General features: G+C 37.0%; 1 protein-coding gene across 1 annotated transcript; it reads right to left on the reverse strand.

The window, feature by feature from the left end:
- Positions 1 to 20864: 20864 nt before the first annotated feature.
- On the reverse strand, positions 20865 to 22136 carry LOC108137853. Its single transcript, XM_017259785.2, has one exon. It carries the CDS (start codon positions 21989 to 21991, stop codon positions 21233 to 21235), a length of 759 nt encoding a protein of 252 aa, XP_017115274.2. The 5' UTR covers positions 21992 to 22136; the 3' UTR covers positions 20865 to 21232.
- Between the last annotated feature and the right edge of the window lie 2517 nt (positions 22137 to 24653).

The raw sequence follows: 24653 nt of genomic DNA on the forward strand, positions 1-24653 counted from the left end.
AAAACATCGAAGCTTTGATGACTCTCAGATAAATTATAGGATTATTTCCAATTGTTCCAGTAGGAACGTATGAACCATCAAAAACTTCGTTTAGTTGAATGCTGCTTACAGTTTTATGAAGTCAAGAAACATGTTCAAACGCAGAACCTGGTAGCGAAATTAATAATATCGATGGTATGATTTTGCCTTTTGATCATGGAACTATTAAGTGGTTGGCTAATAAGCTTGTGTTGATAAAAAGTGGCTTCGGTACTCGCTTCTGATTAATTTTTCTTGACAAATAAGTCGTGCGTTGAGGGAGAGTGGCCATGGTAACGCAGCTGTGGTCACATTTGGCATTTCTAGAAGCCTTCTATTGCGTTACAGTTCGTGAAGTAATGTGAAGTGAAAATTAATGACAAAGAAAACCAATTCAAAGCTGTTATGGAGGAGTGGGGATTTACCCACATGTTCCCAATATTGTATTGTAAGTAGTATTTATGTTGATAAGTAAATAAATGATACGTAAATACATAATGTGGCGACCTGTATCAGCAGAGAGCGACGCTAAGGAGAAGAGTAATGTTCTCTCCCTATCTCCACAGTAGGTTTGGCTGGTACTTGGCCAATCCGTTGGCAACGCCTTTATTATTAGTTCCAGAGTCACCGACCAGAGCGGACGGTCAATAAAGAATATAATTATCAGTTGATATAAAGTGTTTTCATTCAGTGGGAGATCGTGGTCTTTACACTGGCGACGAGGATAAAACCGGAGATTAAGTTTGTGCTAACCCTTTTGCAAGAAAAAGATAATCGAATCGATTAAATCAGCAAACGTGAAGTGTGCAAAAGAAATGTAAGTAGAAAAAAAAAGAAGAAGAAGAAGACACAGGCACACAGCATTGCCAGAGTGGAAAAATCCTTGCCAAATGGAAGGATTAAAGAAATGAAAAAAAAAGAGAGGAGAGAGTCTATTCCAAATGGAATGAGATCCAAAAAAAAAAATAAAAGAGTCTATTCCAAATGGAATGAGAACAAGAAATTCCAAATGGAATGAGCTTTTAAAAAAAAAAGCGCCTATTCCAAATGGAATGAGATCAAGGAAAGAAGTAAAAGCCTTAAGTTATCTGTTCCTAATGGAATAAGAGCAAAGAATGAGAATACAGAAAAGCCCGATGTTGGAGGATTATTCTGGGATTTATGTTTTAATTTCAGGAATAATTATGACGGAGCTGAAACCTTTTCTATGCCAGGCGATGGACAAGGCACTATGGCGTACGGAGTGGGAAATGTGGCTGCGCGCATTTACTATATATGTGGACACGGAGGAGATCACAAATGTATATAAAAAGAGGAATAAACTCCTTCACTTGGGTGGACCTCAGCTTCAGGCGGTTGTGTATAGCATTCCCGGCGCCTTGATACCATACGACGACAAGGCTAAAAATGACGTGTTTACTCCTTTGGTAAGCAAACTAAATGAGTATTTTTCACCGCTGCGAAATTCCGCGTTCGAAAGGCACCTGTTTCGATCGATGACACCGGTGGAAGGAGAAGGTTTTACGGAGTTTTTACTTAGATTACGCCAACAAATCGCTAAGTGTTCATTTGGGGAGACTAAGAGACAAATCGAAGAAATCTGTTTAATCGACAAAATTATTGATGTCTGGGCCCCATTAGACTTAAAGAAGAAATTGCTTGAAAATGAGCAAACTTTGGAGGAGGTCGTAAAAACATGTTGCATAGATGAGCAAGTAAACAAACAAACGCAGTCTATGGCCGCACCAACTACCGCAAGCAGCATTAACAAAATTATACAGCACGACACGGGTATGGAGTGCGGAAGATGTGGTAGAAGAGGGCATCGGGAAAACAGCGCGGAATGCCCCGCTAGGAACATGAGGTGCAGGAAATGCGATAGACTTGGGCATTTTTATAAGAAATGCCGTACGAGGGTACGAAAATCAAACTTCGGTATGGAAGAACCGGATCGAAAACGGCGACGTCAGGGAAATACTAGGATACAATCAATAAGTAATGAAACTCAAAATGAGTATGGCGATTCAAAGTCTACCAACCTGTTTAGAGTAGCAACTGAGCAATCCGGCGAGGAAGAGATTCGGTGTAAGATAAGTGGTCACACGGTCGCTATGATTATTGATTCGGGCTCAAAGTATAACCTAATCAGTCATTCGGATTGGCAACAATTGCGCGAGGGAAAAGCAGTCATATTTAACGCTCGCACAGAATCAGTAAACCAATTTAGAGCTTATGCCTCAGACCGTCTTCTCAAGGTATTACAAATTTTCGAAGCACCGATTTCGGTACGGAACGATTCTGAACTGATTGCTACTTTTTACGTTATTGAAAATAGTAAACAATCTTTATTAGGACGTGACACAGCTATAAAACTCAACGTCTTAAGACTGGGACTAAGCGTACATAGAGTTGAAAAAGTTGAACCGTTTCCCAAATGGCGTGACGTTTCAGTCAAACTTTCGATTGACGAATCCATTACTCCCATCCAACAACCCATTAGGCGTGTACCGACAGCGTTGGAAGAAAAAATTGATAAAAAACTCGAAGAAGCATTAAGCATGGACATTATTGAACCCGTATCTGGCCCAAGCGCCTGGATATCACCTTTGGTTATTGCATTTAAAGATGATGGTGATATTCGTTTATGCATAGATATGCGGCGTGCAAATAAAGCTATTCAGAGAGAAAACTACCCATTGCCAACTTTTGATAATTTTATGACTAAACTAAGAGGTGCCAAACATTTTTCAAGGCTCGACCTAAAAAACGCCTATTATCAATTGGAATTGGCCGAATCCAGCAGAGGAATTACAACATTTATAACGCACCGTGGCTTATTTCGATACAAACGCTTAATGTTTGGGGTGAACTCGGCACCTGAAATATTCCAAAGGTTGATGGAAAAACTCTTATCTCCTTGTCAAAATGCCTTAAACTACATTGACGACATAATAGTCTTTGGGAGCAATATGGAAGAACATGACGCAGCTCTAAAAATGGTAAGGACAATTTTGGAAAATAATAATGTCCTGCTGAACGAAAGGAAATGTACACTAAGAGCTCAGAAATTAAAATTTTTAGGCCACATTTTGTCCGATCAAGGGATCGAAGTTGACCCAGAAAAAGTTAAGGTTATTACTGAGTTCAGAGCTCCCAAAAATAAAGAAGAAATACGCAGTTTCCTTGGTCTAGCTACATACGTGGCTAAATTTGTGGTTGACTTGGCAGACAGTACTGAGCCATTAAGGAAATTACTAAAGAGTCATGAACCATTTGCTTGGGGTAAAGAGCAGGATGAAGCATTTAAAATATTAAAAGAAAAAATTGCGGCAGTACCAAAACTCTCATACTTTAACCCTAAAGACAAAACCTGTTTAATTGCGGATGCTAGTCCGGTGGCTCTTGGTGCTGTTTTAGTACAGTTTGACAAATCTAATAGCCCACGAATAATATCATTTGCCAGCAAGAGTCTTTCACCGGTAGAAAAGAGATATTCGCAAACCGAAAAGGAAAGCCTGGCGTTAGTGTGGGGTGTGGAAAAATTTTATTTTTATTTGGCTGGTTTAAAATTTGACTTAATAACTGATCACAAGCCGTTAGAGACGATCTTTAAACCAACATCGCGACCCCCGGCTAGAATTGAAAGGTGGTTGCTGAGACTACAATCTTACCGTTTTCATGTTATTTATAAAACGGGAAAAGAAAATATTGCTGACTCGCTGTCAAGACTGTGCCAACATACTGATGCAGAACCTTACGACTGGACTGGAGAGGAGCATATTTTTCGCGTACTATCAACATCCATACCTAAATCCATCTCCATATCTGAAGTCAGCAAAATGAGTGTCTTAGATGAGGAGATGGTGGATGCAATGACGTGTCTTAATCAAGACTCATGGAAAGCGAATTTGTCAAGCCCGTATTACCCGTTTCGGTTGGAACTGTCTATAGTCGGTGATATCCTACTTCGAGGCACCCGGTTAGTAATTCCACGAAAACTACGAGGTGTAATCCTTAACCTTGCTCACGAAGGGCATCCCGGAATAAGTGCCATGAAACGAAGATTGCGTTCAAAGGTTTGGTGGCCATGTTTGGACAAAGATGCTGAACAATGCGTTAAGGCGTGCCGAGATTGTCTTATAGTGTCAATGCCATCAAGGCCTGCTCCGATGCAACGACACCCGTTTCCGGATGGACCCTGGAAATGTCTAGCGACTGATCTTTTGGGACCATTACCTAACAGTGAGAATATATTAGTCCTCATAGATTATTACTCAAGGTATATAGAATTCAAAATAATCAGATCTATATCATCCAAAATAATTATTGATGAGATGGAGGAGATATTTTCACGGCTAGGATTTCCAGAGACGCTAACGACTGATAATGGTAGGCAATTTGTAAGCGCTGAGTTCAAAAGTTTTTGCCACACAAACGGAATTAGGTTAATGCCTACACCTCCCTACTGGCCCCAGGCGAACGGCGAAGTAGAGAACATGAACCGATCTCTTGTGAAACGTTTGAAGATAGCTCACGCGAATAACGACAGCTACAAAAAAGAAATCCAGAAATTCGTATTGATGTACAATGTTACTCCACACGGTACCACAGGCGCTCCACCGACGGAACTAATGTTCAACAGGGTGATAAGGGATAAAATTCCTAGCATCCAGGATCTTGTTGGCGTGATGGCAGACTCAGAGGAAAAAGACAGGGATCTGCTGGAAAAAGAAAAAGGGAAACAGTATGCAGACAAATCCAGGAGCGCGGGAAACTTGGATATTCGAATTGGCGACAAAGTACTTTTAAAGAACGTAGTATTCCCACACAAATTGACACCTACATTTGATACGACCACTTATGAGGTTACTAAGCGAGAAGGAAATGTTGTCCAGATACTCGGGGGTGGTAAGACGTACACCAGAAACGTTGGTCATTTAAAAAAGATAGTAGAGACTAAATCGTCTATGTCGAAAAATCCGGTGGACGTCGACGCCGACTCCTTTCCTTCAACTTCGATATCTTTACAGCCAACACCAGAGACTTTAAGCCCACAGGATGTCTCGAAATTCTATGCTTTAACGGGACAGGAGGATTCGATGTCTAGTAAGCAGCATATACCAAACGAGGACCTGAGACTCCGTCTAAAGAAAAAGGAAGGGGTGTGGCGACCTGTATCAGCAGAGAGCGACGCTAAGGAGAAGAGTAATGTTCTCTCCCTATCTCCACAGTAGGTTTGGCTGGTACTTGGCCAATCCGTTGGCAACGCCTTTATTATTAGTTCCAGAGTCACCGACCAGAGCGGACGGTCAATAAAGAATATAATTATCAGTTGATATAAAGTGTTTTCATTCAGTGGGAGATCGTGGTCTTTACACATAATATTAGTTCAGAATTAAAACATGCTGTGCATCGGTTGAATCCCAAGCTGGCCGTTAATGGTGTCACTGCGTTTGCATTTGTATGTATGTACATATATATACTTATGTATTTATGTTTTTGATTTTGGATTTTTCGTGCCATTTTGCTTGTATTCCTCAGGCAATTTTTTGAAAAATCTAGAATTACCGCAATTAACCAATTTTTCCCACAGCTAAGCTTTAAAAACAAACAGGTTTGACGGGAAATAAGCGGAATCGTCAGCCCTGCTTGCAAATGAAGAATGCCAATAGTTTTATTTGGCTTATTGTCCAATACACCATACGTCCATACACTGCACAGTGGGCCAGAAAATCCAAAAAATGGCAAAAAACCGATTTCGGAATTTCAAAAAAGTAGTTAGCTGTATTAAAAACGGATATATTGAACTAGAATTTGTCAAAGTTTCAAAGCATTTGGTTACAAATTACAATTTTTACAAGGAATTTATATAGAAAATATTGCTTGAAACTCAGATAAATGTACCTTGCCTTAAATACAAATAAATTTTTATTTCTATGTGATACAAAACTATTTATTATTTTTTTACAACAAATATTGTTACGGAAATCCAAAAAATAATAGTTTTTTTCCTTCAAAAAAGTCGAAAAAATATTTTTATTATTATTTTCAATACAAAGTTATACGATTTTCAATGTTTGCGACACTTCCAAATAGGCGTTCCCCTTCGTTCCCCTAGATATCAAAATGTGAATTACTCGGAATTATTCCTTGAAATGTGCTGTTTTTGAAAAAGTTACGCCTTTTTGCGCGTTTTTTGTTTTAAGAAAGAAATAAATACACAAGAAAGAAAGCAAAGTTCATATACCCTTGCAGCTATTGCAAAAATAAAACATTTTTGAAAATATTAAAATTATGATTTACTGGCGTATATGTTCAAAAACATTGAAGCTATGATGATTTGCAGCTCAATTATTAGATATTTATTTTATATACTTTTATTATTTCTTTGGGGGCTATATGATATAGTCGTCCGATTTTGACGAAATTTAAACCATAATTCTGAAAATTTTACCATTGCTACAAGAACTAAACAAAAAATTAAACAAGAAAGAAAGCAAACTTCGGCAAGCCGAAGTTCATATACCCTTGCATCTATTGCATGAATTAAATACTTTTGAAAACATTTAAATTATGATTTACTTCAGTATATACTGAAAAACAGTGAAGCTATGATGATTTGCAGCTCAATTATTAGATAGTTATTTTATATATTTTTATTAGTTCTATGGGAGCTATATGATATAGACGTCCGATTTTGATAAAATTTAAACCATAATTCTGAAATAATTAAACATTGCCATATGTCGAAGAACTAAACAAAAAATTAAAAAACAGAAAAGTTATAATTTTTTTTCATTTATTTCTCCGATTGTTCCTATGGGAGCTATATGATATAGTCGTCCGACTTTGATGAAATTTAAACCGTAAATCGAAAATATTTAACCATTACTAAATGTCGAAGAACTTAACAAAACATTAAAAAACAGAAAAGTTATAATTTTTTTCATTTATTTTTCCGATTGTTCCTATGGGAGCTATATGCTATAGTCGTCCGATTTTGATGAAATTTAAACCGTAAATCGGAAATATTTAACCATTACTAAATGTCGAAGAACTAAACAAAAAATTAAAAAACAGCAAAGTTATAATTTTTTTCCTTTATTTTTCCGATTGTTCCTATGGGAGCTATATGCTATAGTCGTCCGATCCGGCTCGTTCCGACTTATATACTACCTGCAATAGAAAGACAACTTTTGGGAAAGTTTCATGCAGATAGCTTTAAAACTGAGAGACTAGTTTGCATATAAACGGACGGACAGACGGACAGACGGACAGACGGACAGACGGACGGACAGACGGACAGACGGACATGGCTAGATCGACTCGCCTAGTGATGCTGATCAAGAATATATATACTTTATAGGGTCGGAGATGTCTCCTTCACTGCGTTGCAAACTTCTGACTGAAATTATAATACCCTCTGCAAGGGTATAAAAACAGAAAAGTTATAATTTTGTTTCATTTATTTTTCCGATTGTTCCTATAGGAGCTATATGATATAGTCGTCCGACTTTGATGAATATATATACTTTATAGGGTCGGAGATGTCTCCTTCACTGCGTTGCAAACTTCTGACTGAAATTATAATACCCTCTGCAAGGTTATAAAAACCTAGCGCGCTTGCACATATTTTGCAAGCTTGCGTATACACATTTGTGCAGGAATTTACATGCGCTGCAGCGTGCTGAATGCTTTCTGCAAGCAAACCAACTGGTGACGGTGTGGTGAAATCGAACTTTTTAAATCCGAAAAGAGCGTTTATTACTGTTGTAAGCATGGAGACCTTCACAAAAGTAGAAATTTTGCAAAAAATGAATGATTCGAAAAATGATATCGAACCACTCTTTGAGTATATTTTAAAAAGTTACATTTTGATCCAAATAGCTCATCTCAAGAAGCAATGAACCGCATAAGAGTGTCTTTAAGAACTTTAATTTCAAAGTACAAAGGAAAGTTGGATGGAGCCAATTTTCTATTACACGATCGCTTTTTATTAAAAAACGAAGACCAGTGCACTGATTAAATATATGAATACATATATGTACAATTTGTCAACTAATTCTTTGCAAAATGAATAAAGTCAATAATACAAATTTTCAAGATATTTCAATATTTATTAACAAAAATATGAATTATTTTAGTTTTTCATTTATAATATTATAAGGGTGACTCTTAACTATATATATTTCAGCATCAACCACAGAAAAAAATATTAAAAACAAAAAAATAGCAAAATTTCAGTTGTCAAATAATAATAATTCTTTGCAAAAGGCAAACATTGGTTAAATTCGTAACAAAAACTTAAACAATTTACAATGTATGTTATAATATTTCGTGTGGTGTCCTTGGCCATCTAATGCTGCATTTAGGCGACGAGAATTGGATTGTATAAGGACATTTAGGTCATAGTACTCAGGTAATTTCTTCCATTCTCCTTGGATTGCTTGTATTAAAGCTTTTTTATTGGTTGGTCCCCGTTTAGTCACCTTCTTCTTTAACAATTAATTTTCGATGGGGTTAAGGTCAGAACTCTGAGCTGGAGTGTCAATCACTTTGCTGCAGTTATACAGCAGTCAGGACTTGCAAAGAAATGATTTATGTTTGGGGACGTTGTCCTGATACAGTTTGTATTGAATTCGGTTTTGAGAGTTCATGAACTCAAACGCCTTCACGCTGTTTGTAAGTTCATTTTTTTTTAAAGTGTCCCAATAAAACTCTTTGGTCATTATGTCATCAAAAATTCGAAGCTCTCCAACACCTTTAGATGAAATACATCCTCAAACCATTACAGATAGTTTGCCAAACTTCACTGTTGGTATTATATTCTTTTGTTTAAAGGCTGTTTTCGGCTTTCTACAAACTCTGCTTGGCCCATCATGATAATATAACATTATCTTAGTTTCATCACAAAAGATAACGTCATTCCAGTACTCCGCCGCCTGGTTAGCATTGGCAATAGAAAAGTTGAGCCGCCATTCGATGTTTAGCGCAAAGAGCATTGGCTTCTTTCTCGTTACGTGTGATGATCACCTGTGAGTATTGAGTGCTTTTCTTACAGTCTCGTGGCTCACTGTTACATTGCAATCATTTCTTTACTCGAATGCCAACTGCCTGAGTGTAGTTTACGGATTTTCGCCAATCTTTTTCAAAATTTTTGACTGATCACATCTGGTGAGCTTTTTTGGTCTGCCTCCAGAATTGTTCAGATGAAGCCGATTTTCCTTTTCTGACCGATTAATAATGTTGTAAACATTTTAAACATTTAAACATTTTTTCTAACTCCTTTGCCGGTTTACCCTTATAATAATTAAAGTAAACATTGTTAATAACGCAAAATACAAAATACAATATAGATTTTATACTCAAAAGACATCAAAAATTGCGCATACATTGCATATAGAAAACAGCTGTAGTAGTGGTGGCACGAACAAAATATTGTTAAACATCGGTATTTTCCGGTATTTTTTCTAAAAATGTTCAAGCAGAATGATTTTGTATCACTTTTATTTTAAATGCGGCATTTAGCCTTGGTTTCCCTGTGTAAATAAATGCGCATTAGGCTAATTGCGTTTTAATGCGCCAATGGAATCGAATAATTCGAAGCGTCCTTTTTTTCTGTCTTTTCACAAAAGTACATATTTCTTCGTCTCTTTCTTTGCTTCTAAGAATACCTACGACGCATATTTGGCATTTCCTTAGCGGTTGTTTTCGGTCTCCAGGTCAAGAAGGTGCAGCAGCAAATGATTCGGGGCCCAGACAAAGTCGCCGCAATGCATGTTGAGACCGCAACCCTTACAGATGCATATATATATGTATGTAACGTACTGTTCAGGTTATCGATAGTTGTCTCGGGCTAGGACAGCTGTTGGATGCTGCGGAAGTTTTGCCAGTCCATACGGAGAATAAGAAAGCAACGAGAGAGATAAAAAAACGGAGAAGCGTGAGTAGCAGAAACGAGAGCAAGTCGTAAAATCGTGTCAATGAGTTTAAGTGATTAAGTCGGAGTTCAAGTTGTCAAGTCGGAGTTCAAGTCGTCGAGGTATCAAGTTCATGTATAATAGTCGGTACGTCGGGGGTCAATCGAAGATCCAGTGGAGTACAAGGAGTCAGCAATCTTCACTTGAGCATCAAGACGCCATTATCTCAAGGCCAACTCAGTTGTACGAAGCTAAGAAAGAGATCCGCCGCATATTGTGTAACCTACTACACTTGTTTTAAACAACTATATATATTAGGTTGTCAAAAAAGTCTTGCGGTATTTATACCCTTGCAGAGGGTATTATAATTGCAGTCAGAAGTGTGCAACGCAGTCAAGAAGACATTTCCGACCCTATAAAGTATATATATTCTTGATCAGTATCACTAGGAGAGTCGATCTAGCCATGTCCGTCTGTGCGTCCGTTTATACGCAAACTAGTCTCTCAGTTTTAAAGCTATCTGCATGAAACTTTCCCAAAAGTTGTCTGTCTATTGCAGGTAGTATATAAGTCGGAACGAGCAGGATCGGACAACTATAGCATATAGCTCCCATAGGAACAATCGGAAAAATAAATACAAAAAATTATAACTTTGCTGTTTTATAATTTATTTTTAGTTCTTCGACATATAGTAATGATTCAATATTTCAGAATTACGGTTTAAATTTCATCAAAAGCGGACGACTATATCATAGAGCTCCCATAGAAACAATAATATATAAAATATATTGTTTAAAAATGAAACTTTTCTAATTTGTAATTTTTATTTTTTTAATTCTAAGACTTTGTAATAATTTGATAGTCTAGAATAACGCTTTTAATTTTATTAAAATCGGAAAATGATATTATATAGCTGCCATAGGAATTATCGATTAATTAAACTGCAAATCATCATAGCTTCAATGTTTTTAAACATATACGCAAGTAAATCATAATTTTAATGTTTTAAAAAATATTTAGTTTTTGCAATAGCTGCAAGGGTATATGAACTTCGGCTTGTCGAAGTTTGCTTCCGTTTTTGTTTTATTGAATTTTCAATTGTTTATAAAATTGGTTACAATAATACGATTCAAGTCAAATATGCGCCGTTTTGTTCTATGACGCGTTATCAACGAGATGCCAACTTCATAATGCCCCTATCATAGAAACTCGCTTCCCTATTGGCAAAAAACTCGGAGAGCCAATTTACACAGGACTCTCTTGCTGCCAGATTCAGACTACCAAGCGCGTTTGCCATGGACAGAAACAGGTGGTAATCACTTGGTGGCGAGATCCGGACTATACGGTGAATGCAAAAGAACCTCCCATCCGAGTTCCCGGAGCTTCTGGCGCGTCACTAAAGATGTGTGTGGCCTGGCGTTGTCCTGATGGAAGACAATTCGGCCTCTGTTGATCAAAGATGGCCTCTTCTGCATGAGTGCTGCCTTCAAGAGGTGCAATTGTTGGCAGTATAGGTCCGAATTGAGCGTTTGGCCATAGGGGATTATTCCCTGGGTGGGATTACCAAACACACAGAAGAACCTACCTGGCCGTCAATCCAGGCTTGGCCACCGTCTGGGCCGCTTCACCGCTTTTCGACCACGACCGTTTACGCCTTACGTTATCGTAAGTTACCCACTTTTCATCGCCAGTTACCATACGCTTCAAAAACGGGTCGATTTTGCTGCGATTTAGAAGCGATTCGTATGCGTCGATACGGTCAAAGATGTTTTTTGCGTCAATTCGTGTGGCACCAATACATCGAGCTTCTTAGTGACTCCAAGCTTCTTCAAATCTTGCTCTTGACCGATGCAACGGCTGCTACTATGCCGGTCTTTTTCGGCCAATTTAACGATTTTATCGCACTTTTCGACGAAAGGCCTTCCGGAGCGTGGCGCATCTTCGACCACCTCTACACCAGAACGAAAACTTTGAAACCATCGTTGTGCGGTGGAAATGGAAACTGTATCGGTTCCATAAACTGCACAAATTTTATTGGCGGCTTGAGAAGCATTTTTGCCTTTATCGTAGTAGTACTGCAGAATATGCCGTTTTTTCTCTTTATTTTGCTCCATGATTGCGACGCTATAACTCACGAACGACTTAAAAGAAAAGACAATAAATTAAACACGTGTTAACGCGTGAAATGAGCTTTCCAAAAAGGTATAGTATAGTAAAACAAGAACTACGCGCTTTCAGCGCCAACTAGCGAAAATACCGCAAGACTTTTTTGACAACTTAATATTTTTCGGAGAGTATGTAATGCAGCATCTCGACAGGTATGACCATGGGTTGTGCGTATACTAGATATACTAGATACTAGTTTTGGTAGAATGGGGACTCAGTTTGCGAGCTGAGGCCGAGTGGGGCTTCGTATGCGTTGCTAGGTCTGGTCTCTCTTTTTATTCTTCTGGTTTGTATCGTGGCGTGAGATATGTGCTTGATCCTTAAGAGAGAATTATGAGCAACAAAGGCATCCAATACTCGCTGCATTTGCCAGAATTAAGTTCAGGCAATCAACAACCAAACGATCAAGTAACCAGCAATGACGACTTACAAGGGGATGACTTTAATTCTCCGACATATTGTCATCAATAAACTAGGCACTAAGTCTTTCATAAATACATTTGATGAGATATATTTTGCCACTTTTTTAAGTTAACAGTCTGATTATATTTTTTCGTTCTCGAACTTTGGCTTTATATTTTTTGACCAGATTAAATCTTAACGATAACTTAGCTCTTAATCGTTTTAAATTTTCGAGGTTTCTTTCTAAGTTAATTTTCATTTTGAAAGATTTAATACAAGAACAACAAGAAAAGCTTTTAGTTCGACGGAAAAATATACAGTGAATATCAGAGAAATGACTTAAATAATAATGAAAATTAAACCCCTCGATTTTTTGTATGAACCCAATATTAAGCCTAAAATTGGCTATTTATATTTAAAATAAGTACTGATTTTGTACGCGACAGACTTTAAAAATAGAAAAAAAACATTTATACTTTTTTAACAACATTTTACATTTTTAAATTACCCTTAACTAAGGCCTAACTATTGTGGTAGTAAAACGAATGTAAAGTTGAAAATGGGCAATAAATACATTATTAATTAAGTTGTTTACGTTTTTATCTGAAAACCTTTGGCTAAAACTTGGAAACATGATATTTTGTTTGATCCAAAACAAATTTACGGAAGCCAAAACAATTAAACGAAAATTTAATAAAATGTTGCTCAGACAAACAGTAAGTATAGTGGAACAGTAAAAAATATAATGTAAAATGATGTAATCGCTTATCAAAATTTGAGTGTTTCTTTAATATTTGTTTTAACAAATTGCATTTTTCTCATCTTTTAGTTTTTGGGACTTGGTTATTTTTTCCTGGAAATGCCCATACACCCAAAAAGAAATTGTCTAATTCAATATTGTTCGTAGCTTTCATAGAAGAGTTTAACGTCAAAAAATGCTTTCTAAAAGGTTTCAAGCCCTGATAATGATGATACTGTGCAAAAGTAAACTTTAAGTCAAATATTTTTACTGTCCAAAATTAAGCTTTAAAAGCAAAAAATAGCAATGTAAAAAAAAATACAAATAATTTCTGACGGCAGTAGGTTTTAAACTTGCGTTAACGCCTAGGCTACGAACTTGTAGAGCGTGGAATTTTTCTATTTTTTAGGGTTAAGAAAACTATTTCTAGATTTAAGTAAAAATTTTTTTTATGGGAAAGGAATTTTAGGGTTAGGCTGAGAAAAAAGAAAGTCCTTATTTAGTTACTTTTTCGGGGTAAGCCTTCCCATTGTTAAGAAAATATTAACTATAAACAAGTCCCAATTGTACTAAAATATATACAATTTTTTTTTTATTTTAGGTCGATTTCAGTTAAGGGCGAAAATTTCTATATTTAGGAAAAAATGGAGGTCAATAAACCTAAAAGAAACCGAGGCACTACCGAGTCTGAAACAAACCAATCGGAAAACGGAATCAAAGCCAATATTTATTTGGGTAAAGAATTCGAATGCCCTAGTTAACAAAATAGTTGAGCTGGTCGGGAAAGTTAACTTTCATGATATGTCCCTTACCAAAGGAATTATAAGTGAAACTAAACTTCAAACAAACACAGAACCGTACCACCGAATAATTCGAGGCACTAAGCTAACTAAACGTCCAGCAGGCCTTGGGACAGCCACAGAGCAAAATCGAAACTAAGATGATCCCTTTGCAACAAAGTATGATGAACTTTATGTTATTAATGAAAACCACTATGCAAAACCAGAATTTATTGCTTGCATCTCAGCAGTCCAAATAAACCATGTCTTGCCTACGAATATCCCTGTGGTATCAGAAGCGCACCTTACAAGCAAATATAACTTTTAAACCGATCATCCAGATGGCAAAGCCCACGGTGGAACCGGCATCTTAATAAGAGACCGCATCAAACAACATTTTCACCAAAGGTTTCCACAAAAAGCTACATCGAAAAAGTTACAACTTGGCAACTGCAATCTTACCAGGGCTCTTAGCATGAAGAAGAAAAAGCAAAACGCCGGTACATTGAAAAATTATCGTCCACCAGTACAAAGCATCCCTTGTGGAAAGCTCACTTAAACCTAAGCGCCCCGTCCGATACAGTGGCTCCTATAAGAAAGTCTGAGGGCAGTTGTCCCAGCATCGAAAAAGACAGAGCCTGTACATTTGCCTTACATCTTTGTAAAGTATTCCAACCAAACTTTGCAACTAATTCGATTGCACTACCGTTCCATCGTACACACCAATTAGTTTACGTTCTTGCCTCTCAAAACTATTCGAAAAATAGTGTTTGTTAGACTGGCGTATAAAAATAAATGAGGAAAAGTGCAAACATATAACGTTCCCACTCAACAGACAAACGTGTCCTCTACTATGCTTGAACATTACGCGTCTCTCACATGCCGACGATGTAACGTATCTCGGCCTCCACCGTTCTCCCATTTGCCTGGACTATAAAATTTACAACTTTACACTTAACCCAGCCTGCGCGAGCAGTAGCAACATCGACATTATCCAGCGCTGAGACCCGAGTATTCTACCCGTAAAACAATATCCAAACAAAATTCGACCTATCACACCATGCGAACCTTTCATCCACATTGGTTCTCAACCAAACCCGCCTACAACGCAATGACCTTCCAGCTCAGCAATAGCTATTAGAGACCATTAATATTGCGTCAGTCATCTTGACTGTAGCTTTTGAATTTAAGATTTAATACACTTATGACTAACAATAAGGAGAAGATTCAATAAATAAAAATGTAAATGTTAACAAACAAGAAAGGAAGCAAACTTCGGCAAGTCGAAGTTTACATACCCAGCTATTGCAAAAATTAAATATTCTTGAAAACATTAAATTTATGATTGACTTGCGTGTATGTTTACATTGAAGCTATGATGATTTGCAGCTCAATTATTTGATATTTCCTATGGCAGCTATATGATATTGTTTTCCAATTTTATTAAAATTGAAAGCGTAATTCTGAACTGTCAAATTATTAATTAGTCAAAAAGAATTTCTAAAAAAAATTACAAAATAAAAAAGTTACATTTAAAATAATTTTTTTTATACCCTTGCAGAGGGTATTATAATTTCAGTCAGAAGTTTGCAACGCAGTGAAGGAGACGTTTCCGACCCTATAAAGTATATATATTCTTGATCAGCATCACTAGTAGAGTCGATCTAGCCATGTCCGTCTGTCCGTCCGTCTGTCCGTCCGTCTGTCCGTCCGTCTGTCCGTCTGTCCGTCCGTTTATATGCAAACTAGTCTCTCAGTTTTAAAGCTATCTGCATGAAACTTTCCCAAAAGTTGTCTTTCTATTGCAGGTAGTATATAAGTCGGAACGAGCCGGATCGGAAGACTATAGCATATAGCTCCCATAGGAACAATCGGAAAAATAAATGAAAAAAAATTATAACTTTGCTGTTTTTTAATTTTTTGTTTAGTTCTTCGACATATAGTAATGGTTAAATATTTCCGATTTACGATTTAAATTTCATCAAAATCGGTCGACTATAGCATATAGCTCCCATAGGAACAATCGGAAAAATAAATGAAAAAAAATTATAACTTTGCTGTTTTTTAATTTTTTGTTTCGTTCTTCGACATATAGCAATGTTTAATTATTTCAGAATTATGTTTTAAATTTTATCAAAATCGGACGTCTATAGCATATAGCTCCCATAGAAATAATAAAAATATATAAAATAACTATCTAATAATTGAGCTGCAAATCATCATAGTTTCAATGTTTTTCAGCATATACTCAAGTAAATCATAATTTAAATGTTTTCAAAAGTATTTAATTCATGCAATAGCTGCAAGGGTATATGAACTTCGGCTTGCCGAAGTTTGTTTCTTTCTTGTTTTTTTTAATTTTTATAGTTTCCATGGGAGTTTTATGTTATAGTCGTCCGATTTTGAAATGAAATTCAAACCGTAATTGAAATATTGAACCATGTCGAAGAATTAAAAGAATAAAAAATAGCAGACTAAAAACTAAGATATTTAATCAAAACTAATTTTATTCATATATCGATAAACTTACAACAAAACAAACTTTACTTAATTCTTGTATCACATTTCTAGTAATTATAAAAATTAAAATTATAAATTTTGTTCTTTGAACAAAATTATTGCCACACTTAACCAAAAATGATAAAAATAAACATAAAAAATCGTTTAAAAATAACAATTAATATTTTGTGGCTAAGCCCATATGCTTAATGACTGCCTCCAAGCGCCTGGGCATCAAAGAAACTTAGTTTTGGGTAGTTTCTTAACCAATATTGTGCCACTCCTCCACCAGTACCACCTTCAGCTGGGCCTTTGTGGATTTAGCTCGCTTATTTAGCCTTCGATCCAATTCTTCCCACAAATGTTCGATAGGGTTTAGATCTGAAGATTGGGGCGGATGCGGCAAAGTATGTTTTATATGATGTGGGAGCCACTTACGGACATCATAAGCCGTCACTGTCGTGTTGAAAAGTGAATGTGGCTGGTCAGTTCAACTTTTCGGCACTTTCTTTTAGATTTCTGTTAAGGATATCTAAATAATACTTCTTGTTCATGATTCCTTCAACAAATTCAAGTTCGCCGACACCAGTGGCGAACATGCAGCCCCACACCATGACGCCTCCACCACCATATTGTACAGACAATGGAAGGTTCTCTTTATGGAGTTCCATATTGGGCTTTCTACAAACAGTTTGGCGGCCATCAGATTGAAAAATGTTGAATTTACATGTGCATAAAGTTAGCGGTACAACTTTCAAAATCAAACCTTTTTTTTACCATTATTTGCCGTTAATTATCCGTAAATTATTCGTGAAAGAATAAAATTTGCCGCTCAATTTTTTTAAAAGTTATCCAAAATCACACCTTAACTTTTTGAAAAATTTCTTTTGCAGGAATTTGCAGTTAATTATCCGTAAATTATTCGTGAAAGAATAAAATTTGCCGCTCGTGTTTTAAAATTTTTTTCAAAACAAACCCTGGGTTCTGCTGGCTTGATATCAAGTTGGATTACTTTACTTACTTGTTGGCTACTCAAATGTTATTTTGCAAAGGCTAAATGCTTCTGCTGGTTGACTTTGAAAATAAGTATTTTTCTTCTTGAAACGCGGCGTTTGTAGTTAGCTTCGTGCAGTGTCCTCCGAACCGTAATAGGGTGAATATCTTTTCCAAATTCATTTTTAACTTCAGCTGCAATCTATGTTGAGGAGATATTTGGGTTCACCTTCACCTTCCTTATGATCCTGTCCCTTTCCCGGTCAGTCAAAGCTTTGGATCGACCAGTGTGCTTAACACTCTCCAACGATGAGTCTCCTTTAAAACGCTGGACAATGCTTCGAATGATAAAACGGCTTCTATCCATCGTTTCCCCACTCTCAGCATATGATTTGCCTTGATTATGAAAATATAAAATTATTTTCCGTTGAGATTCAGTGGTTTCATTTTGTTTGCCGCGTGGTTTTTAGTATAGTAACAGGCATACATACATACATACGAGAAAGTATGCGAGCATTTGCAAGACGTTAAAGAATAAGAATCAAAGGAAACAAAAAACACATATGTATGTACATACATGGACTGTAGCAGCGTGACTTGCAGTAAATTGATATTTTACAACTCTTGTTAAATTTAAATAAATATTTTTTGTAGCAGAGCCACGCTTTAAATTTTTATACCCTTGCAGAGAGTATTATAATTTCAGTCAGAAGTTTGCAACGCAGTGAAGGAGACATCTCCGACCCTATAAAGTATATATATTCTTGATCAGCATGACTAGGCGAGTCGATCTAGCCATGTCCGTCCGTCCGTCCGTCTGTCCGTCTGTCCGTCCGTTTATATGCAAACTAGTCTCTCAGTTTTAAAGCTATCTGCATGAAACTTTCCCAAAAGTTGTCTTTCTATTGCAGGTAGTATATAATTCGGAACGAGCCGAATGGGACGACTATAGCATATAGCTCCCATAGGAACAATCGGAAAAATAATTTTGAAAAAATTATAACTTTGCTGTTTTTTAATTTTTTGTTTAGTTCTTCGACATATAGCAATGGTTAAATATTTCAGAATTATGGTTTAAATTTCATCAAAATCGGACGACTATATCATATAGCTCCCATACAAATAATAAAAATATATAAAAGAACAATCAAATAATTAAGCTGCAAGTCGTCATAGCTTCAAAGTTTTTAAACATATTCGCAAGTAAATCATAATTTTAATGTTTTCAAAAATATTTAATTCTTGCGATAGCTGCAAGGGTATATGAACTTCGGCTTGCCGAAGTTTGCTTTCTTTCTTGTTTTTATTTATTTTTTCGATTGTTCCTATAGGAGCTTATGTTATAGTCGTCCGACCCGGCTCGTTCCGACTTATATACTACCTGCAATAGAAGGACAACTTTTGGGAAAGTTTCATGCAGATAGCTGTAAAACTGAGAGACTAGTTTGCATATAAACGGACGGACAGACGGACGGACATGGCTAGATCGACTCGCCTAGTGATGGTGATCAAGAATATATATACTTTATAGGGTCGGAGATGTCTCCTTCACTGCGTTGCAAACTTCTGACGGAAATTATAAAACCCTCTGCAAGGGTATATTAACTATCTAACATTTGAACTGCAAATCATCATAGCTTCAATGTTTTTCAACATATACGCAATTAAATCATAATTTCAATGTTTTCAAAAGTATTTAATTCTTGCAATAGCTGCAAGGGTATATGAACTTCGGCTTGCCGAAGTTTGCTTTCTTTCTTGTTTTTATTAGTTCTTCGACATATAGTAATGGTTAATTATTTCAGAATTACGGTATAAATTTCAGCAAAATCGGACAGAAAAGTTATAATTTTTTTTCATTTATTTTTCCGATTGTTCCTATGGGAGCTTATGCTACAGTCGTACGATCGGGCTCGTTCCGACTTATATACTACCTGCAATAGAAAGACAACTGGAAAAGTTTCATGCAGATAGCTTTAAAACTGAACGACTAGTTTGCGTAGAAACGGACGGACAGACAGACGGACAGACGGAAATGGCTAGATCGACTCTCCTAGTGATGCTGATCAAGAATATATACACATTATAGGGTCGGAGATGTCTCCTTCACTGCGTTGCAAACTTCTGACTGAAATTATAATACCCTCTGCTAGGGTATAAAAAGAAATTTGTTTCCCAGTCCTCATCAAACATTTTTCGCTGTGCATATATGTCACAATGACCGTCATACGATTTCCATTATTTTCATAAGATAAAATGTTCGCGTGCAAAAACGAAAAAGTTGATAAAAAACGATTTAGGGTCTGCGCATTGTCGTTAAAGTTTATCACTCATACGTACTGTTACCTTTGATCCAATATTTTATTTTCATATAGGTGGCGTTTACTTGGTGCTATTTATTGGAAATTAACGAAACGGTGACCATGTCACCTTTACAAACGGCTAAAGAAATATAAAATCTGTATGGCTATAATCCAGGTTGCAAGATTTAACCCCCGTAATGGGATCAAAAAGTCGAATTTGTTTTATTTTGTATTTATCTGCATATGTAAGCAATTCAAGCTGTTTCTACATAATTCTAAAATAAACAAATTGGGGTGACCCAGTTAAGTGTGTATCGTGGCTTTAAGGCTTGATTAAAATTTGATACGCCCTTATTTTTATTTGCACAGGTCTCAACGCAAATGTTTTACTTTACGTTAGTCTATACTTAATTTAAAATTTGAATGTACATATAATGTGCACCTTTAGGTGTTGCGAAAATATTTATATTAAAGAGCGTTCATTGTTTGGGCTTAATTTTTGACAGTTTCGAACGGATAAAGCACTAACTAATAGTTGGCTGACTGTCTTTTGACCTCTTCCGCCTTTCCAAGAGCGAAACCGCACTCTCGTTTTCAAAAGGCTAACTGTCAAACTATTTCGAAATTGTTTAGCCATGTCATAAACGTCGACATCATTAAAATATCATAAAGCTACAAATGCACTCTAACCTCCAGTTATCAATTCGCCCTACCATTCAGCATTTTAACATCAAGCCACGCATCCACCCACCAGGCAGTGCAGAAAACGTAAAAATGTGCAAAAATTTCGCGCACTTCCGTTACTTTTCGCATCCTTTTGGACTGTTTATTTTTCGGCGGCGCTTCCTCCAGACAACCCGCAACGGAAGCATCGCCGTGCTCTTTTCCATACCGTTTCTTCCCTCCCGACTGAAGGCATTTTCCACTTACTATTTCCCCGTTGCATTCGCCAAGACCCATACATAAAGCGAATGATGCTTGCCTTAAAGAAAATTGCTGTCCATAAAGATTTGATTTTATCATAAAGGATTCTTCCAGGCTAGTCGCTGTTGCTGGCCCCAACTCCAATTTTTATTAAACGCTTGAAAACTTTTAAATTTATATTCAAATGCTTGAAGCCGTCCGAGGTTTGTTAAACTTTTACATAAATCATGGCCTCTGCCGCGATGCGACAGGCGATAAATGAAACTTAATAAATCCTAAAACCTTAATCGATTAGTATTAAAATGTTTTTTCGCATTTGTTTCGCGGGTTTTTAAATGCGGCATTAACAAAGGCGGTGTTTGATGTGTGAATTTGAACATAACGAGCCGCAAAAAGCTGGCTGACGACTGGGCCGGCCATGGGCGTTGGCTATCACTTTTGAATTCAAGTTCAATAGACCAGAGCGAATAGGGGTAATTCAATTAGCCTCTAGTCGCTGTCACGGCCAGATGCGGATGGGTCTGTTTTCTTCGTGCTCGGGTCGTCGTCGCGCTGATCTGAAGCCTCCTCAGAGTCGTCGGAGTCGTAGGGGTCCTCGAGGAAGTGCAAATCCTTGAAGTGCGCCACCACGACGATCAGCCCAACGAACAAAAACAAGGACACGATGATGTTGTCCCGCGCCACGTCCATCTCGACAGTCCACAGGTATTCGGTGAGCTTCGAAATGCACCCAGGACAGCTCCGCTTCCCGCAGCAGGAGCCACTGGCCCATGTGCGGTTCGACGAGGCTGTTTGATAGTCGACCACGCTGGTCTTTCCGCAGCATCCAAACTCGTCCTCGACCTTGCCAAGGCTGTCCCTTATCCACATCTGGAGGACTAGCATCTGGACGAAAAACTCAAACCTGCGGCGGTACATGAAGCGCGTCACCGCGATGCTGGATGTATACAGCAATACTACGCTGCCAACCAGCATATATCCCGCAAACTTAAAGATGCTCGGCCGCCGGGCCATGCGGATTCCGAGGATCGCGTTCAGAACGTAGACCACCAACGTCAGGCCGCGCACCCAGAAGAGCCAGGGGCGCAAGGCCACCGGGTAGAGGCGCAGACCGGGAAACATGATCGACTTCAGATAGAGGTGACTGAATACGTCCATCAGAAAGATCATCCCCACCACGACCAGCACCACGTTAATCTGCAGCACGCAGTCGTGCGACACGCGACACCAGCGGCACGGATAAGCCATCTCGCAGACGTAGGCTCCAGTGGACAAAAGCGGCGAACAGCGGAAAATTCGAATCCCTGTTTATTTGCTTTGAAGTGAAGTGGGTTAAGGCTTCTGTCGCTCTGAAGTTTCCCTCCCGGCCCTGCTGTTGATTTCGGCGTGACCTGGCTCTGGTAGGTACACCGAAAAACAAATCATTACAATATGCCCGTATTTATATGTCAATGTGACCCTATTAAAAGGTGAAAATTATCTAATAAGAGTATCATCAAACGCAATTTTGAGTGACAGCTTTCCATTACTCTTGTCATATTCATAGGGTCATTGAAGGGTATATTGAACTTTGGCTTAAGATTTAAAACATAATCAGGGCTATGAACCACTCCGAAATTGGATTACAAAAGCGTTAAAGCGGGACGAAAAACAAAATTTTAAAAAGTGTATTTATTTAGTCGAATGCTTAACCGATAGTCAAAACATTTAACCTCTTAAGGAGACGTTTTGCTTTGCTTATAATCAGAACTGTAAACTCATTAAAATTTGGCTTTGGATCGCTTCAGTGTTCGAACCTGGGTTACAAATTTTATTTTCATTGTTTTTCGTAAATATGAGTACCTTGCATTAAGTCTTACAAGATAGGTCGTTTTTTTTACGTCCGTCTGTGCGTCCGTCTGTTCTTCTTATGTCCGTCCTTCAATATACAGTTAGAAAGCCAATAAAAAAACGAATTTTCCAAAACTTATTATCAAAAACTTTTAAATTGATATTATATATTATGGTATCTTTTAACTGTATTTAAATATTAAGTACAATATCTTACAAAATGAAAAAAAATACCCCCAAGCCTAAAGACAAATTTCTGGCAGAGTACGACTTCTGGATTACGTGTATCCCACTGAAAAAATTTTCCTTGGGACATTATTTTTTTAAGATTTTTTTAAGTTTTTGGCAGTTGTCTTTTTAAGTTTAATTTTATTTTATACAAACAACAGATAAATCTTTAACATTGTCTGCAACAGCTCGATAAACACAGCTTTTAGAAAATGTTGGGCTGTTAAACGGCTGTAAAAAGGTTGGTACACACTTAAAAACTCGAAAAAAATTTAATTAAACAAAGGAATAAGGAATATAAAATTTTTTGAAAAAAAAAAACCGTTTCTCAAATCTCAAATAATTTCTAAAAAATATATTTAGGAAGCTCGTGTCAAAATTTAGGTTGGCCCCCGTTCTTAAAAACATTTTTTTTTTTGAAAACCATGTTTTAAATTTTAATTAAAATACTCACACATATACACCGAAATTAATTGGAACTATATTATACTATATTAAACATTTTTATATATCCCCAAGGTAGTATATAAGTCGGTACGAGCCAGATCGGATGACTATAGTAAATCAATGTTCTTAAACATATACTTAAGTTAATCATAATTTTAATGTTTTCAAGAATATTTAGTTTTTGCAATAGCTGCAAGGGTATATGAACTTCGGCTTGCCGAAGCTAGCTTCCTTTCTTGTTTTTGGATATGATTAATTTTATTATTGAACCAAATAAATCAAAATGACACTTTTAATTTTATTTAAATCGGAAAACCATATCATATATTTGCAGTAAGAACGATCGAAAAATTGAGCTTAAAATCATCATAGCTTCGATGTTTTAAAAGAAATACGTACAATATTTAATTTTAGCGAAAAGGGTATATACACATCGGTTTGCCAAAGTTTAATTTTTCTTGTTAAATTAAAGCTTAGAGATTTGTTTTGGGTGTAGGTATCAACATTTGGCTAGCTGGCGCCATTGTCATCTCAGGCTGCTTTTGCCAGTCAGACTGGTTACCATGGCCTCAAGTGCAAATGAGTTTGCTTCCTCGAAAACGAAATTCGCACCTGTTGCGGTGGGGCTTCTATTGGGAGACGGGAACAAAACCGCAATAAAAACAGACCCATGAAATCAAATATTTGTGAAACGGCTTGCGTCAACCGTGTGCTGATTGCTCATGTACTTATGCACGCAAGGACCGAAATTGACAGCTGATAAACATCGCTATTTCTGTAAGCGGAAGTTTCGCCTATTCTATGTTGCCATTGACGAATATATCATATAACAATGATATATATCAAATCCGATAATATTTAAATGAAAATTATTAGCTAGCAGGATTTTTTTGTATCCATTTGAAAAGAAGTGGATTATATTTCCTATTATGCCTTAAAAATCGACTAAAACATATACATATATATATACTCGACTAAAACATATAAATATATATATATACAAAACGAGCCTTGAGGGTATCTGAAATTCTCCACAATATAGCCTCGGTAAGACGAGCCTTGTGGGAATCTGAAATTCTCCACTTCCTTGACGTATTTATGTCATGAATCGCTTTGAAGTTGAAGACTCACGACGTTGTCACTCTCCTAAGCGCTCAGCTGTTGAAAAAAAAATTTTGCTTTGGCGTACATTATCTTGTGGCATACAATTTCACTCCAGTGACTTAGCACTGTTTACGCACCGACGTCCATTGGGGGTTTTGGCTTTTCGACGGAAAACCCAGTAGAGCCAATTTGATTTAATTTGCTGAAAAAATTTTGTATTAATTCGCGCTTGCCGTGGAGAAAAATTCGGTACACAATCACTAATCAGCACTCGCTAATATTGCTGATTTAGAGCAAGTTA

This window comes from Drosophila elegans, unplaced genomic scaffold, assembly GCF_018152505.1.
Source record: "Drosophila elegans isolate 14027-0461.03 unplaced genomic scaffold, ASM1815250v1 contig_721, whole genome shotgun sequence".
In the NCBI taxonomy this organism is placed as follows: domain Eukaryota; kingdom Metazoa; phylum Arthropoda; class Insecta; order Diptera; family Drosophilidae; genus Drosophila; species Drosophila elegans.

What these genes read in the sequence shown, in the direction of transcription:
- LOC108137853 (XM_017259785.2), bottom strand. Translation starts at nt 21,991, where the DNA reads ATGGCTTATCCGTGCCGCTGGTGTCGCGTGTCGCACGACTGCGTGCTG.